Here is a 14957-nt window from a genome sequence, read left to right as displayed (position 1 = left end):
TATTACTACTACTGCGCATATGATAAAGCAATGAATGCAATAAATAGGACATGTATTAAACAGCGCAATCTAAATTGATGTACGTATATCATGTTGGTTGACAACACATTTAATTCTTTCAACTTGTCAATAAAATTTCATCCATTGAATATGATGATTTAACAAATTAACAGTTAGTCTAACTGACTTTAAACGGTCATCAGCCGAAAAAAATTGATATAAAGTCCCTAAACAAACGCTCAAAAACCGCAAAAATAAAATATAATGCAGACTCGGCTTGATTGAACCTGTTCATAGAAGGTAGCGGTAACTGCAAGCTACCATCCTAGCGCTAGTAGTAATTTCAATAAAGCATCTTGACAATATTTCAATATAACGCTACTAAATTTGAGCAACTAAAAGAGAAATTTGGTTAAACTTCAAATGGAATATGGATATATAATGTTGCTTGGTTTGAAAGATTCACGCTACATGTTCAATGGTCGCCGCCGTATGAATATATCCTAAATAAAACACCATGATCATATATAAGTATGCATGGTAAGCATGTATGACGGTGGAAGGGGTGTGGAAGATAGATTTCAATTCCAATTGCTATACATTAGACTATAAGAATAGACTTCAATCAAACTGTATAAGCAACAATTTCAATTCCTCCATTTTTATCTCGTTGGTGTGTTCACATGATAACAGATATGTTCACAATTCACAAATTTGGTTCTATCAAAAATATTGAAAATAATTGTTATCAAATAAAATGTTACACAAAAAGATAAACGCATATCTTGATTCAATATGATTTATGTATAAAATAAAGCACCCACACGAACAAAAACGGTATATAGACAGTGTGTAAAATGAGTATCAGATACAAAATAAAATATTTAAAAAACTTTATGGATATATATTGTTGAGAAGAGTCACGTTAAGTTTTCAATGGTCACTGCCGTGTGAATATATCTGCGGGTGTTCCTAATCCGGAATTAAACATATATAATGATTCATGATAAGCAGGTAGGCCGGTGATAGGGATGTGAAAGATAAATTTACATAGACTTCATCAATCTGTATATGCAACAAGTTCAATTCCTCCATTGTTATCTCGTTGGTTTGTCCGTTTAAAATGATAACCGATCAGTTCAAAGTTCACAAATTTGATTCTATTAAAATATTCGGAAATTTGATACAGAAAACAGGTAACACAAAAATGATAAATGCATATCTTGATTCAATGTGATTGATGTTTAAAATAACGCACCCACACAAAAACAAAACAACAGTGTATCAAGACAGTGTGGAAAATGAGCATTAGAAACAAAATAAAATATTTTAAAAACTTTAAGATTATAGATTTGAGTGTTTAAGGTATAACCACTTGTAAATAGAACATAATGTAAAACAAATAACTGAATGCACATTGAATGTAAAAGTCTCTATATGAGACAAAGTTCCATACATCTCTTTTTTTGAAAAAGACATAAAGATGTAACTTTGATCTCCTCAATCATTGTATATTTTTACATTTGTTTTAATATAAATCCTTAACAATGGGTGATATGTTTAATGAATAATATGATATAATACAGTATTTAAAAAAGAAATGAAAACTTTGATTATTATACACTTCTATTGTTCGGTTGATTCTATAAGTTTGACTTTACAGTTGTCGAAATGAAACACAAAACAGTCGTCTTTGTTATTTCAAGCATTTTGTAGCATTTAATAAAATAAATTTTGAAAATATGCAAAAACAACTACCTAAATTTAGCTTAAGCTAAATAATAAACCAAATGATATTTGATTAATATAATCACTTAAACCATTTCAGCACAAAACTGTTTTGAAATTTACCCCAAAGTTTAGTACAAATATTGATAACAAGTTATTGAAAACCTTACTCTAAATAATGATTTTATTAGTCAAGTATACATGTCATTATTGAATAACTTATGAGATCATACAAGTTATTTGTTGTTGTCTTCCAAATAAAACCTGGATAAAATCATTCACAGCCATATTACGAATATCATACAGTGTAGTTCTAATTTGCTTTGTATAATTATATTTTAAAACAACCAGATGCATTTTAAAGCTCAAATCATGGCATTACAAAGATTGTCAAGATGTAAGTAGCATGTAAATGTGGTCTGTTCATGAACCGATTAATTGTTATGTAATTGTATAGACACGAATTGTGAAAAGATTAAACGAATGCATTGTCAACACATTAAATTTGTTGTGTAAACTTTGAACAGAACTAATCTTGTTTAAATGTTAATCACTGCGCAAATGACGTTTCAATAATGTTAAACAGTTATTGTTGACAAAAATCCTTAAATTTTTACAAATGAAACATGTTATAATTGAGTTCACTCAATGTTAAACCGCGAACTTTATACCTATGCATCTTTTCAAATACAGGAGCTTATGTCAATATAATAGTTTGAAAAATAAAAATTTGTATATGTTTTCTTTTCTTTTGGGCTTGTTTCTGAATTTAATTTACAGTTTTTAGAAACACTTTATATCATATCATATCATGTCAGTAGTTATATTCCTATATGTAATCACGTTAGACTTTTTCAGTTGAGATCAAAATGGTAAGGTTATAAGTTGTGTAAAGTCTATATGCTTTGTTAGAGGTTGTTCTTCAGAAACTGTTCTAAAGTGTTTCCAAACTCATTTGCACTTGGCCTCTTTTCAGGATCGGAAGCCCATCCTCTTTTTAATACTTCAGTAAGTATTTCTGGCGGATGTTTTGGTGAATTCAGTGGTGGCCGCCAACCATCTGTCCTTGCAATCTGAGATTTGAGTAATTCCATTGCATTTCCATGGTAACCATACCCGATTAAATCCTTGTTGATTTCGTCAGCTACATCCTTCCCAAACCACATTTCCCAGAATATTAGAGAAAAACTGTAAACGTCAATTTTGTTTGTTTGGATCTCATTCGAAAGCAGCACTTCCGGTGCCATATAAGCTGGGGAACCATCTGCAGTTTTACAAAGCATCTGTGTTACCTCGGTGACGCCTACATCTGTAATCTTGATAATATTTCCCTCTGCCAACTGTAAAATTATTTTAAAGATCTTATAAAACATATGGACACGTTTGTATTTATTTCCTTTTCCAATAAATAAATGACATCACTGAATGAATTACAATTATAGTTTAACAGTGTTTAAAGCTTTTTGAAGCATGTGCGTTCTTCATTTCTAAAATGTATTTGTAATTTGAGTAACGCGATAACATATCAAACTTATAATGAAATATTCATGCAGATTAATTGAAAATGTGCTGTTTGTGTTTAACACTCTTTAAAATATAATTTATAAAGCTGCTAAGATCTAATAGCTGGCAAGTTCAAAGATTCAAACTAAACCCTAAGTCAAACTAAGCAGTGTGTATTTACCAGAACTTTTTCTAGCTTCATATTTCTGTGGGTGTATCCTTTTCCATGAATGTAGTCCAGGCCAGTACAAATCTGGGTGGCATGGTCAAGCATATACTTGGCTGCCTCAGCAAAGCGTGGGTGGTCACTGCCTAAACAACCAGGAATCATGCGCTCATTTCGTTCGCTTCCTGTAATTCATTTATTTATTTTATATAATCTTTTACCCTTTTTATGAAATAAAATTTTATAATAAGTAAAATGCTTAAAAGTAGTAATAAAATGAAAAAAAACATTACTTCACACCTTATAAAAAATAACCAATGCACTTAAATCAGTGTTTGAACGATGTGATGATACAATAGAAATCATTAGCGTATCAATGCCAAATCAAATGCATTGACAAACCAAATACTGTGATTAGTAACATTTGTTTCCATTTCCAGAGAAGAAAACATTCATATTAAATGCATATCTCACCTCATATAGCGCCGTTGCCTGTTAGAGTCCAATATATTTTTTATCAAGTAGATATCGTACTTCATCAAGCTTTATTTTCAAGGTCAAAAATTATATCAATTCCTTATTGTATATAAAGCAACTAAGGACAATAAAATGCCATATACATGTATGTGAAATAAATATCTCAGTAAACATTGGTGGGAACAATACTAATTATATTCTAAATTTGTTTTGTTTGTTTTGGGATTTACGTCACATCGACACAGTATAGGTCATATCGCGACGTTTCAGCTTTACTGGTGGAGGAATACCTCAGATGCCCTTCCGTGCATTATTTCAGGCACGAACGGGCCCTTGAGTAGAACCACTGACGTTCCGTAAACTAGCTGGATAGCTTCTTCACATGAACGAATCCAAAGTCCCTGTTGAGATTCGAACCTACAGCGGTAAGGGGCAAGCGGTTTGAAGTCCACAACCTTATATTAACCACACGGCCACAGACGCCCCTATATATTTTAATATAACATTGCTCCTAGCGGCTGATCTATCATAAGTTTGCCAGTTGTGTACCAAAACAATTTAGTTTTGCACTCAAGAAGGTATAATAAATTCATATTTTTATCCACATAATTATGCACTTGGAAGAAAATAGTATTTGCACTTTCTATTAGTAGCAGTCTTTCTTTCGTTGCATCAAATCTAAACTTATGTTTGACTGAATGCATACGGTTTTCTGTTCTGTATTCGATTCAAATTCCAGTCATTATCTTCCATTTACTATTTCACTTCTATGCGTGTATTTAAATATATGTTCTTTAGAAAACCTTAACATAAGAAATATTAATTGTAACTTTAAAACACAACTCTTTTTTTTTATTAAAACTATAAGTTTTTATGTCTGTGTAATATTAACACAACAAATTAATAATTTTAGGCACTTTTCATAATGTTGTATGTTTAGCTTTTCACTATTATTGATCACTTTAGTTTTGATCCACATATGATTCCCCGTTTTGCAATTGAAGTGGTGTGGTGAAGGTGCTTGGATCCAGTGGTAAATTTTGATAATTTGTAAATGATTGTAATGCCTGTAACTGTTGGATCTCGGCAAATGATGGTTTCTTCCCAGCTGCTACTGCTTTTAGAAATTTAAAGTTATGGAATCGTGCCCTTGTTGTATCATCCTCTCCTGGCTCCTTGCGATATTTTAGAGCTCCTGGCAACATTAGAAATTTATACTTGTCAAGGAGGTAGCACCTTGACATCTCTGGAGCAACTTCTCCGTAAAAGAAAGCCTCTAGAGTCATGGCCATCATATCTACAGTAAGTAACCGTTTGTCGGGCGTCATGTTAAAATAGATAAATACAGAATCCCTAAAGAAAGCCCAACACGGCAAAATTGAAAATGTTGCAGGCTCGGTTTGATTGAGCCTGTTCATGGACGGTACTGGAAAGTGCAAGTTACCGTCCACGCCCCCTAGAACCGGCTTAAGCAGAATTCAACATTTAACAAGAAAATGGTGAAATTTTGAATTTAGAAACATCCGCAGATGTGTTCATACGGCGGTCATCATGGAACCTTCAATGTGACATAGTAGTGCCATTCCATGAAAAACGGCGTATGGTCCCCATGTAAAAGAATGCTTTTGCCCTAAACGAGAAAACAATTGGCAGAACTGAATAAAATGGAATTTTGTAAGTGGATCTGAGCTTATGAAACTGATACTGTTGTTATTTTATCACTTGATAAGGAAAAAAAAATTACCAGTATAAATTTGTTTGAGGGTTGTCTGACATAACTCCAGCACCATAATCCACTGTAAACCTGTTACTGTTTTAATATTAGACGCACCGTAGTACCGGACAATATTAGCATGTTTCAAATCCCTGAAAATATGGGGGAAATCTTTACTTTAATTCTATACGTCTGAGTGATATACATAACAAAAGAGGACGGTTAATTGATATTGTTTGTAGATCTGTTATGCCGCGCTTAACTTGAATAGATAAAACTATATTGGGCAACTTTTGTACCGATGTCAGATATACGGGTGGATACAACAAAATACATTCAATCTTCTTTAATATCATGGTAAAAATCAAGACAGCACATTCGAAACAAGTTTTTTACATGTTGTCAAAAAGTTAACGAGTACAGTACGTTTTACATTGTAAAGGCATAGAAAATTATTTCACCTCATGATTCTGTCCTCGGTAAGGATTTCCCTGACATTTGATTGGTCGACTTCGTCAGTTGCGATCTACAAAAATCATTCAAGATCAGTATTTATTACTTGATATCTTTTCATAATATTTATTATCAAGTAATAGAAAGAGCACCGAAACACGAGGCTATCTGATTTGTACGAGGGGGCGTAGCCCCCGAGTATAAATCAGATTGCCGAGTGTTTTGGTGTTCTTTCTCTTTTGTATTATCATAAAAACACGTTCCCTGTTGTCATATTTTTTAAACCCCGGGAAAAAGTAACCAATGATCGAGAATCTGAATATGATATTTCTGCCGCTTTCCCTTTCTCTGCCGTCACAATATGTAAACCCGAGCAAAAATGAGCTAATCAACGGGCATGATCTGGAGTGCGGGTAACTGATACCCGCACTCCAGTTACCGCACTGTGCATGTATATGTATACGATTTAACTCTGACACTTTTTCAACAGAAAGGTCCTCAAACTATGATACAATAAACAGTTGTAACATCAATAATAAAAGTAAATCCTGTATGGTCTCAAATAATTAATCACTGACTTGATTAATGAAAGAGTGTTTCAACATCAATCCTATTCAACTATTGGTAGTATTTATTTATTTGCCCCTCTAATATTTGCCCTTGTTCGTTGCCTTGATGGATGTTTTAACGGTGGTTAATTGTGACTTGAATACATCAAGTGATGAGTTCTGTGAGCGGCACTCTGTCTTTGTGATCTTTGTTGTTATATTTCACAAGTATCTCAATAAAGTATAACAGTTACTAATGAATTACATGTACCTTTATTGCAATTGGTCTGTTATTTCTCTTAAGTCTGGACTTGTACACTTTGGTAAATCTTCCGTTTCCCACCTCCACTTTATTTTGCCACTCTAACTCAGATAATTCAAAGTCAAACTTCATGATGTCGTTTATGTATAAGATATCAAGTTGTCCAAGAAGTTCGGCACTTTCATTCACTAAATCAGGGAGTTTTTCAGGGAGTTTATACATCAAAAGATCATCTTCTAACTCCCGGAAAACATTTCTTCTAATGTTTGCCGGTACCGTTAACTGCAGATCAGCCTTTAACAAGCAAATATATATCATTTTAGATATTTGCAATTATTACATGATTTCAGTAGATAAATAATTTATTTTCATTCATTACGTTTTTAAGGAATTGTTAAATTTGTTTATCAAATGCAAATGTCAGATACATGTTTGTCATTTAATTATTTAACAGCAAAAAGTGTATAAGATCTATCTATATAACTGATTTTTTTAACTACAATCACGATTCCAAGACACATTTCTTCTATTCCCCCAATCGTTCATGTAACAATAATCAGTATCAATTCAACTGTGAACTTGATGAATTACTTGTCAATGAGATTTATCATTTAAAAGAAAGAATGGTTTCCTGTTATTCGTTTTTGAATATTTCAGATTGTTATTTAACAATACCTTTCCCAGAGAGCCAGTTCTATTTGAAAGAAGTTGCATCAATACTTTCTACCATTAGTTATTGCAGCCTCTGATAATTTTGATATTGTGGGGACAGCCCTTTTAGCAGCATTGACAGGAAGATATGGGTCTGAGTAAAATGTTATTTGGTACACTTACTGTAAAAATTGCGTAAGTATTGTAGAACAATTTTAAATCTATGTAACAAAATATTCAATCACAATATATATTTTGTTTGTTTGTTTCATTTTACGCCTTTTCCCAACAATATTTCAGTCATATAGGCGGGTAGTTTCCTAACCATCGTTCTTGGAGAGTTACACCAGTACTAGACTACCTTCCTCCGCGCTAAACTACCAAAGCATCTCCCGGGGATCGAACCCACGCCAGAGAGGTAACTGGATTAGAAGTCATCGACTCTAACCCCTCGACCACGGAGGCGGTTACACAATATATATAGGCTATATGCTCATTACAGCATATCTTAGATATTAAATGGATACAAACGAATAGTTATAAAAAACAAGCATATACAGTAGAGTTAAAAGGTAGAGTTAAAGTTAAATTATATTGATTATGGGATATCAGATAATTTCTTTAGGTTCATCGATCATTACAACGGTCGACACACTGAAAAGATAACATATGACTATGATAACAAACTAACCTGTTTTAGTTCTTTACATTTCACTCAAAACCCGGGCAATATAATGCTTTACAGTTAACTGGGGGGGGGGGGGTGAAATAATTTGATTGATCCTACAGTTTATTTTAATCCAAGGACTGTAAATCATCATTATATCATAAAGTTAATATTCCTCTAGTAGAGCGGCCATTTAAGCCAGTTTTTTCCGATAATTTTCGCAAAACATAAAATCTTAAGCAATTTATTTGTGAAATCCTCTTGTTTGATGTTTGTTCGAGGCAGAAGGAGATATTTTTGAAAATACACACTTTCTTAAAAAGGTAATTGTGGCTAGAATAATGATAGTTTAAAGTCATATTTCATTTGAAACGATTGGTTGGTGTTTTTGTTTTTTTTTTAGTTTTCATTTTGTTGTTGCTGTTGGTCCTGTCGTTTATTTTATTTTCGTGTGTTATGGTTATAATTGTTTGTGTGAGAATAATGCTATATGAGAAAAATGATATATATAAGTATCTAACATCATATGAAATCAAATATCTATTATTGAATTTATCACTCTTTGTCTATATTACAAGCTTTAACCAGTCAGCATTGCTTTGATGTACAATACAGAGAAATGACAAATCCTTAAAGAACGCACAAAACAACATCGTTGAAACTGTTGCAGGCTCGATTTGATTGAGCCTGTTCATGGACGATCATGGAAATGAAGTAACAACACGTTCCCTGTCGTAGCAATTTGAAACCCCTGAAAAAAGTAACCAATATACGATCATCTGAATATGATGTTTTTATCGTCATACCATTCCCTGTCGCCATAATAAGATAGATCCAGAAAAAATGAAGCCAATCGACGCGCATGCTCTTTTGCCATTACCAACAGGCAGCCTGGTAACTAGAGTGCGGGTAACAAATATCTGCACTCCAGTTTCCGCACTTAGCATATTTGGGTGTACGATTAAAGTCTAACACATATTCAATAAAAAGGTCTAAAAACTATAATACCATACATCACGCACGAAGCCTATACCATTGAAACACAATTATAGTATATATCTTATAAGAACGAGTCCTGATAATTCAATAGATTAAGATAATATTATGCTCATCTTTAATATACCTCATTTTTTCTTATTCTCTCTACTCACCTTAAGAAATCCAGGAATTATTTTCGCAGCTTCATCAATGTCTTTAAAGTAATGATCAAAGAATCTTCTAAATTTCCAGCCAAATTCTTTATGTGACAGTATTGTTTCTATATACAGTATAGTCGCCTCTGACATCTTCTTTGCCTTCGTTGTGTCATTAAAATCTCTGTTACAATAAAGTCAGATGTTTATTTAATTGTGTAAATGACACGTATTGGGTTGTTTCAATATTTCTCCAAGTTCGCTAATAATTAAGAATAACTATATGTAACGAGTAAGATATCATGATGTGTACCTCATATGACTATTGTACAACGTGCAAAACGAAAATTTACGACAGGAAATTTGTAAATCTCGTTTTAACTATAATTTTGAACGGAATGTCTTTAAATAAAGTGTCATGTGACAATTGTACATCGTACATGCCTAAAATTGCAAAGTACCACAAGTAGCCATGCATCAAATAGCCAATGGTTAATTTCGTTTTAAACTTTTAATATATTGAGTGAAATTTCTTCAAGTAAGCTACTTTATACAAAGTATTTTCATCGGCTCAATCAATTCGACATTGTGAAAGTCTGTTCATGAGCAGTTAGATAAAGTCTTTGACTTTGGACCGCTTGTCCCTTGAATCCGGCCAGAGACGGATTCTTGCATTATTATGAAGAAGCTATCTAGTTAGCTTACAGAAATTCAGTGGTTCTCCACCGATAAAGCTTAAAAGTCATCAAATAAGCTTTAAAATAATCAGTTTGACTTACAACGTACAAAAAGGACGTTGTGTAAAGTATCTCTGGTTATCTATAACATTGTTTCTATCTGATATGTCGGTAGTGTCCTAAATGTTTTACAATCAGTGAAGAGTCAGAAGAAATACAAAAAACCTAAATGAATAGGTCATTTTTTATTATAATAGAATTTTGCCGTGCGTTTTGTCCAAAAGTTTGTTTGCTTGAAAGTTTAGTACATGCTTCAATAATCAATGTTTTTTAAACAGCATTATTTTTTCTTTAAAGTATTTTGCTTACCTGAATATTCTTCTGACATTTCTCTTATCGGTGTCTAGCATGCCAACGCAACTGACAGCGCCACCTAGTGTTGAATATGTTTTCTCTACCTTTTTCTTCTTCTTTGCAAACAAGGCTTTTACAGGAACTATACGCATTGTCTTACACATATTGCCTCTCCGGCTTTTGACCAAATAGTCTGTAATAGATGGATATTAGCATTACATAACCTTAAAAGATAAACGGTCTTGGAGCCTGCAACATATTCAATTGTGTTGTGTTGGACTTTCTTTAAGGATTCTGTTTTTCTCTATTTTAAATGTGGTTCCCCAAACTCGTCAGTAATGTTGACAATGCCCAAACTAAGCATAAATAGACTTCTTTAAATAGAATTATCATGTTTATTAGTGTAATCCTGTCTGTCATTATTGTTGTGTATTTTTAAGTAATTATTTCAAGAACATTTTACACTTAAATTATATTTGATTGTCTTGCGTTCCATTGTAACGCAGAGCTCCACAAAGTGGTCAATATGATTTTTGTGCCTTTAGAGTAATATGCTTTTGACTGGTTTACCTTCAAGTTCTTTCACTTGGTCATCCATCAACCCGAGTTCTTTGCTGAAAACTCCAATGATTTCGTTGTCAAGGACACGGAGAATGCTGTTCTGTCTTTGCCAGCCATCAAGCTCACGTGATATTCTGTCTGATATCTTTACAGCAGCGGCATCGGCAATGCTCTTCCATTTTTTCTCAGTCTTGGGGCATTCATTAGTGTCTTCCCAATTACATATTCTACACAGTCAATTCAAAGGAAATTACTTTTACATTTCATACGAATATTTAAAAAATGTATCAGTGATGTTTCACTAAAAAACACATTTAATTACATATATTTTCATTTCGGCTGACATCACATAATAGAGCTAAAAAATCATCTAATACTGGACTATTTTAGTTAAAATATTACTAACATTACTGATGTTGTGACGCGTCTTTAACTACAGACATTAACAGATTAGTAGTTCATTTTACCTGTCTAAGAAGTTTCGGTTTTGCAGTACGTTTTGAATATCTGATGTAATTCTTTTTATTTCATATTCTACTTTGATCCGAAGTCGTTCGATACTCTCGCCAGTATTCTTCTACAAAAGGAATTGTTTAATGTATTTACTAAATAATAATACTACAATATATACATATTTATACACAATATCATTCTAAAATGCATATGCATCGATATTTTGTTTTTATTTTTTAAACATGTGTAGTCTAAGTAATTGGCCTTTAAAAAGTAAATTGGAATAGCCGTGTATGAATGCTGTTTGACATAAGAATTCGTACAATGTTTAAGATACATGTATATTGTTTTTGTAAAATATATGTCATTTCGCAAAATGAACCATTGACTCAGAAATCGATATATTATTCTCGTTCATACAAACATCATGAGGATTTGTCCTGAGAAACAAGTATGATATTACTTCATGTTCTAATATAAATGTATAATCTGATCATACAACAAAGTTTATATCACGCGGTATCATACTAATCACCTGTAGATCTTCCATGTGTTTACGGAGGCCCTCAAATTGTCTGTCTAGTTCATCACGTGTCATCGCCTGCTGTACGCTTGTCACGCGAAGGAGATAAGATGATCGTGACAGGAAAGAAGAAAGCCACCTGTGAAATAATAAAATAATACGCAAAGTGTTGGAAGTGAGGTTTTGTATCTTATCAACCATATGGCGAGAATTTTGCTAGTTTATCATAAGACGTTACATGGTATATTTTAGACTACTCGTGTACATAACAATTATTATTACAAATAAAATTATGATGATAAAGATATGACTTTTTTATTGATTGTGTACCTCTCAAGCCGGTGCGAGCAGAAAATTTAGATAAAGGTAACTTGAACTCTGAGGTTTAATCATATTTTGCATTTTGAAATGACGTTGTATATATTTTACCAGTAATTTGACACCATTCCTTGTCTGAGACTGCTTGGTACAAGCTGGGATACCTTCAACATTAGAATCTTGTGTTCTTCTAATTTTGTTTCGTAGTTCATTTTGAATTCTGCCGACTGAAAGAAATATTTATCTTAAATTTATAGTCTATGTTTGTTTGTATTCTTGTTTTCAGAGATACCGGTATACGATTTAATTGAACTAGGGTATATCGTATGTGAGAACATCAAGGGCTTCTACAAAAAAATATATTGATATGCCGAACCAACCTTGACATCATTCCGCATTACATTAATAATAATGCAATGGTCAATGTCAGTCGTATTTATTGATTTTCAGAATAACATGCCTAAATATCTCAATAATAATAAATATAAATGTAACAAAAGACTACTTCAAAGCCATAATGTAAAACCATATGTCATTTCAAGTCGGCCAACATATCGCCTCCTTAATAACACTGTCATGCTTAAAAGTTTAAAGGCCATTGTAAAAGGTTACAATGCTGTCGTCAATTAATGGGGAACTACTTTCTATATCTGAATATCCTGTAGTACTTAGTAGTACTTAGATGCTGTGAAATTGATGACTTTGACAGAAAAAAATAATTATGTGAGAATTACATAAAAATACATGTCAACAAGTTAGTTTAATCGTTCTTTCTTTCAAATTAATGTAGAAGTGCATACACCTAATTGGGAGTTCAGCCAGATTTTTATACTTCACAACAGCAAGTGTCAAGTGCTGTGTGGCAGCTGTAAAAAGTTGCCCCGTACCTCACTTCAGTGTTGTTATATTTTTCTGGTCCTTCGGGATCATTGATGCCAACACTATTAAGTGTTGAGAATTGAGTACCGCTCAAGCCGGTGCTAGGGGGCGTGAAGGATGTTGCACTTAATCAGTATCTCTAATGAACAGACTCAACCAAACCGAGTCTGCAATTCTCTTGTAATTTTGTTGTGATGAATGCTTCCGAGGGATCACTTTGTTTCCAGATTTTCATAACAATGATACCATCTATAATTTGTTTATTCAAGTAACACACTAACCTTCTTTACAGACATGTAATGTATCTGCGTTTGTCGTATCCCAGGATACACCTGATTCAGCTTGTAAAAGATTTCTTTTTGCACGTCAACGCGGTCTCCTTCGGGTACATGTTCCCATTTATTACCGATGAATAGGAACGCTTCAGGGCTGAAATCTTCGCTACTGTTGACAACAGTTTTTAACAAATGGCCGAGCTGTAGATTAAAAGGTACAAGTCGATTAATAGACGAAATAATATTCATCATTACATGTTATATTTGTTGTTGCTTTGAAAAAAGTGTTATATTTCCCGTTGCTTTTAAACCAGTGTTATATGTAAGAAATATTTCGTTTGAAATAGTCCAATTTTAGTTACATCGGTTAATCAATAATGTTTATCTGACAATATCTTGCAGGAAAGTACCAAGATTTAATTGGTAAATTTGAAAGTTAACAGACCCTGCTTTGCTGAAAGCCTCCTGCAGCGTTCGTGTTGATGACGTAGATAAAGCAAAACGCTCTCGAGAGATATGTTTGTAGTCTTTGATCGACATTACTCCCACCTTCTATACCTGGAGTGTCTACAATCACCACGCCTTTCTAAAATCAAATTATTACAAATATATCAAGACACTCTCGATGAAAGTAAAAATACCACATAAAGTATTTTTCATTATAATAAATAATTGATGCAGGCATGATATGCATTTACACCTATTTTGTCTTACACAAAGGATTATAACATAAGCGCACTATTTCAAGACATTCTTATGAAACATAAAGTGTAATTCAACATATAAGAAATGTTCTGTCACGTGTCACTTTTGAATATCTGCAAGTTGCCAATACTTATTATTATTACATGCAGTTACTTACACTGAGTGTTTTGAATGGGTAAAACACCTCACATCGGTCGTAAGGGTTGTCATCCGATTGATCATACTCCGCAACACAGTCCTTGAATTCTTGAAGTCCATTCAGACTCTCTGAAACATTAATGCTCTGATATTAATCAAACTGATATATTCACTATCTCTACGTTTATCCATAGGACTTTCTCTGAATTGTTTCGCTTTCACTTGGTCGTAATAACATTCTAGCATTTTCACGAACAAAAGTTTCTTAAAAATCACCCATCATTCGCTTAATATTGGCGGTTGGTATTTAAGTGTTATACATTTACTTTATATGTATTGATACATTCGTATTTGTAACTTACTCATGCTAATAATCTTCGGTGGTACTTTTCTTTCTCTTTCGCCGCTGTCTGACAGCTGTTGTTTGTAGTAGAAAATAGCATCCTTCTTCTCACTGCTTCGTATTTCTAGAATAGTGTTGGTACACTTGAGTGAATCGACTGGGAAGATCTGTGTCTCTAGAATCAAGTTCAGAAGACTTGTTTTACCAGCACCAACTTCTCCCGCTATAACTATCGTACATTCTCCCGACTTCAACGAGTCTTTTCTCTCTTTGATTAGTGTACACACGACGTCTAAAATAAGGTAATATTAAATAAAAGTTTAGGTTTGGATTACAGATAGACTGCTTTTATTCAGTTATCAAGTTTAAAATTATCTAAACTTAAATCGAATAAATTCAAAACGTACAAACATAATTTTAAACTAAATC

General features: G+C 33.0%; 1 protein-coding gene across 1 annotated transcript; it reads right to left on the bottom strand.

Moving 5' to 3' along the window:
- Positions 1-1285: 1285 nt before the first annotated feature.
- LOC132731569 (uncharacterized) lies at positions 1286-14941 on the bottom strand. Its single transcript, XM_060717761.1, has 16 exons — positions 14932-14941; positions 14548-14820; positions 14205-14314; positions 13788-13928; positions 13349-13543; positions 12300-12415; positions 11883-12009; positions 11362-11471; positions 10904-11121; positions 10349-10526; positions 9321-9486; positions 6861-7145; positions 6050-6114; positions 5619-5740; positions 3413-3582; positions 1286-3068 (listed from the first exon to the last, which is right to left on the bottom strand). Exons 1-16 carry the CDS (start codon positions 14939-14941, stop codon positions 2637-2639), a joined length of 2718 nt encoding a protein of 905 aa, XP_060573744.1. The 3' UTR covers positions 1286-2636.
- Positions 14942-14957: the final 16 nt, after the last annotated feature.

The sequence above is a fragment of the Ruditapes philippinarum genome, unplaced genomic scaffold, assembly GCF_026571515.1.
Source record: "Ruditapes philippinarum isolate M1 unplaced genomic scaffold, ASM2657151v2 ctg3083_1_1_1_1, whole genome shotgun sequence".
In the NCBI taxonomy this organism is placed as follows: Eukaryota; Metazoa; Mollusca; class Bivalvia; order Venerida; family Veneridae; genus Ruditapes; species Ruditapes philippinarum.
Note: the sequence above shows the minus strand (reverse complement) of the source record. Positions and strands in the feature narration are given on the sequence as shown.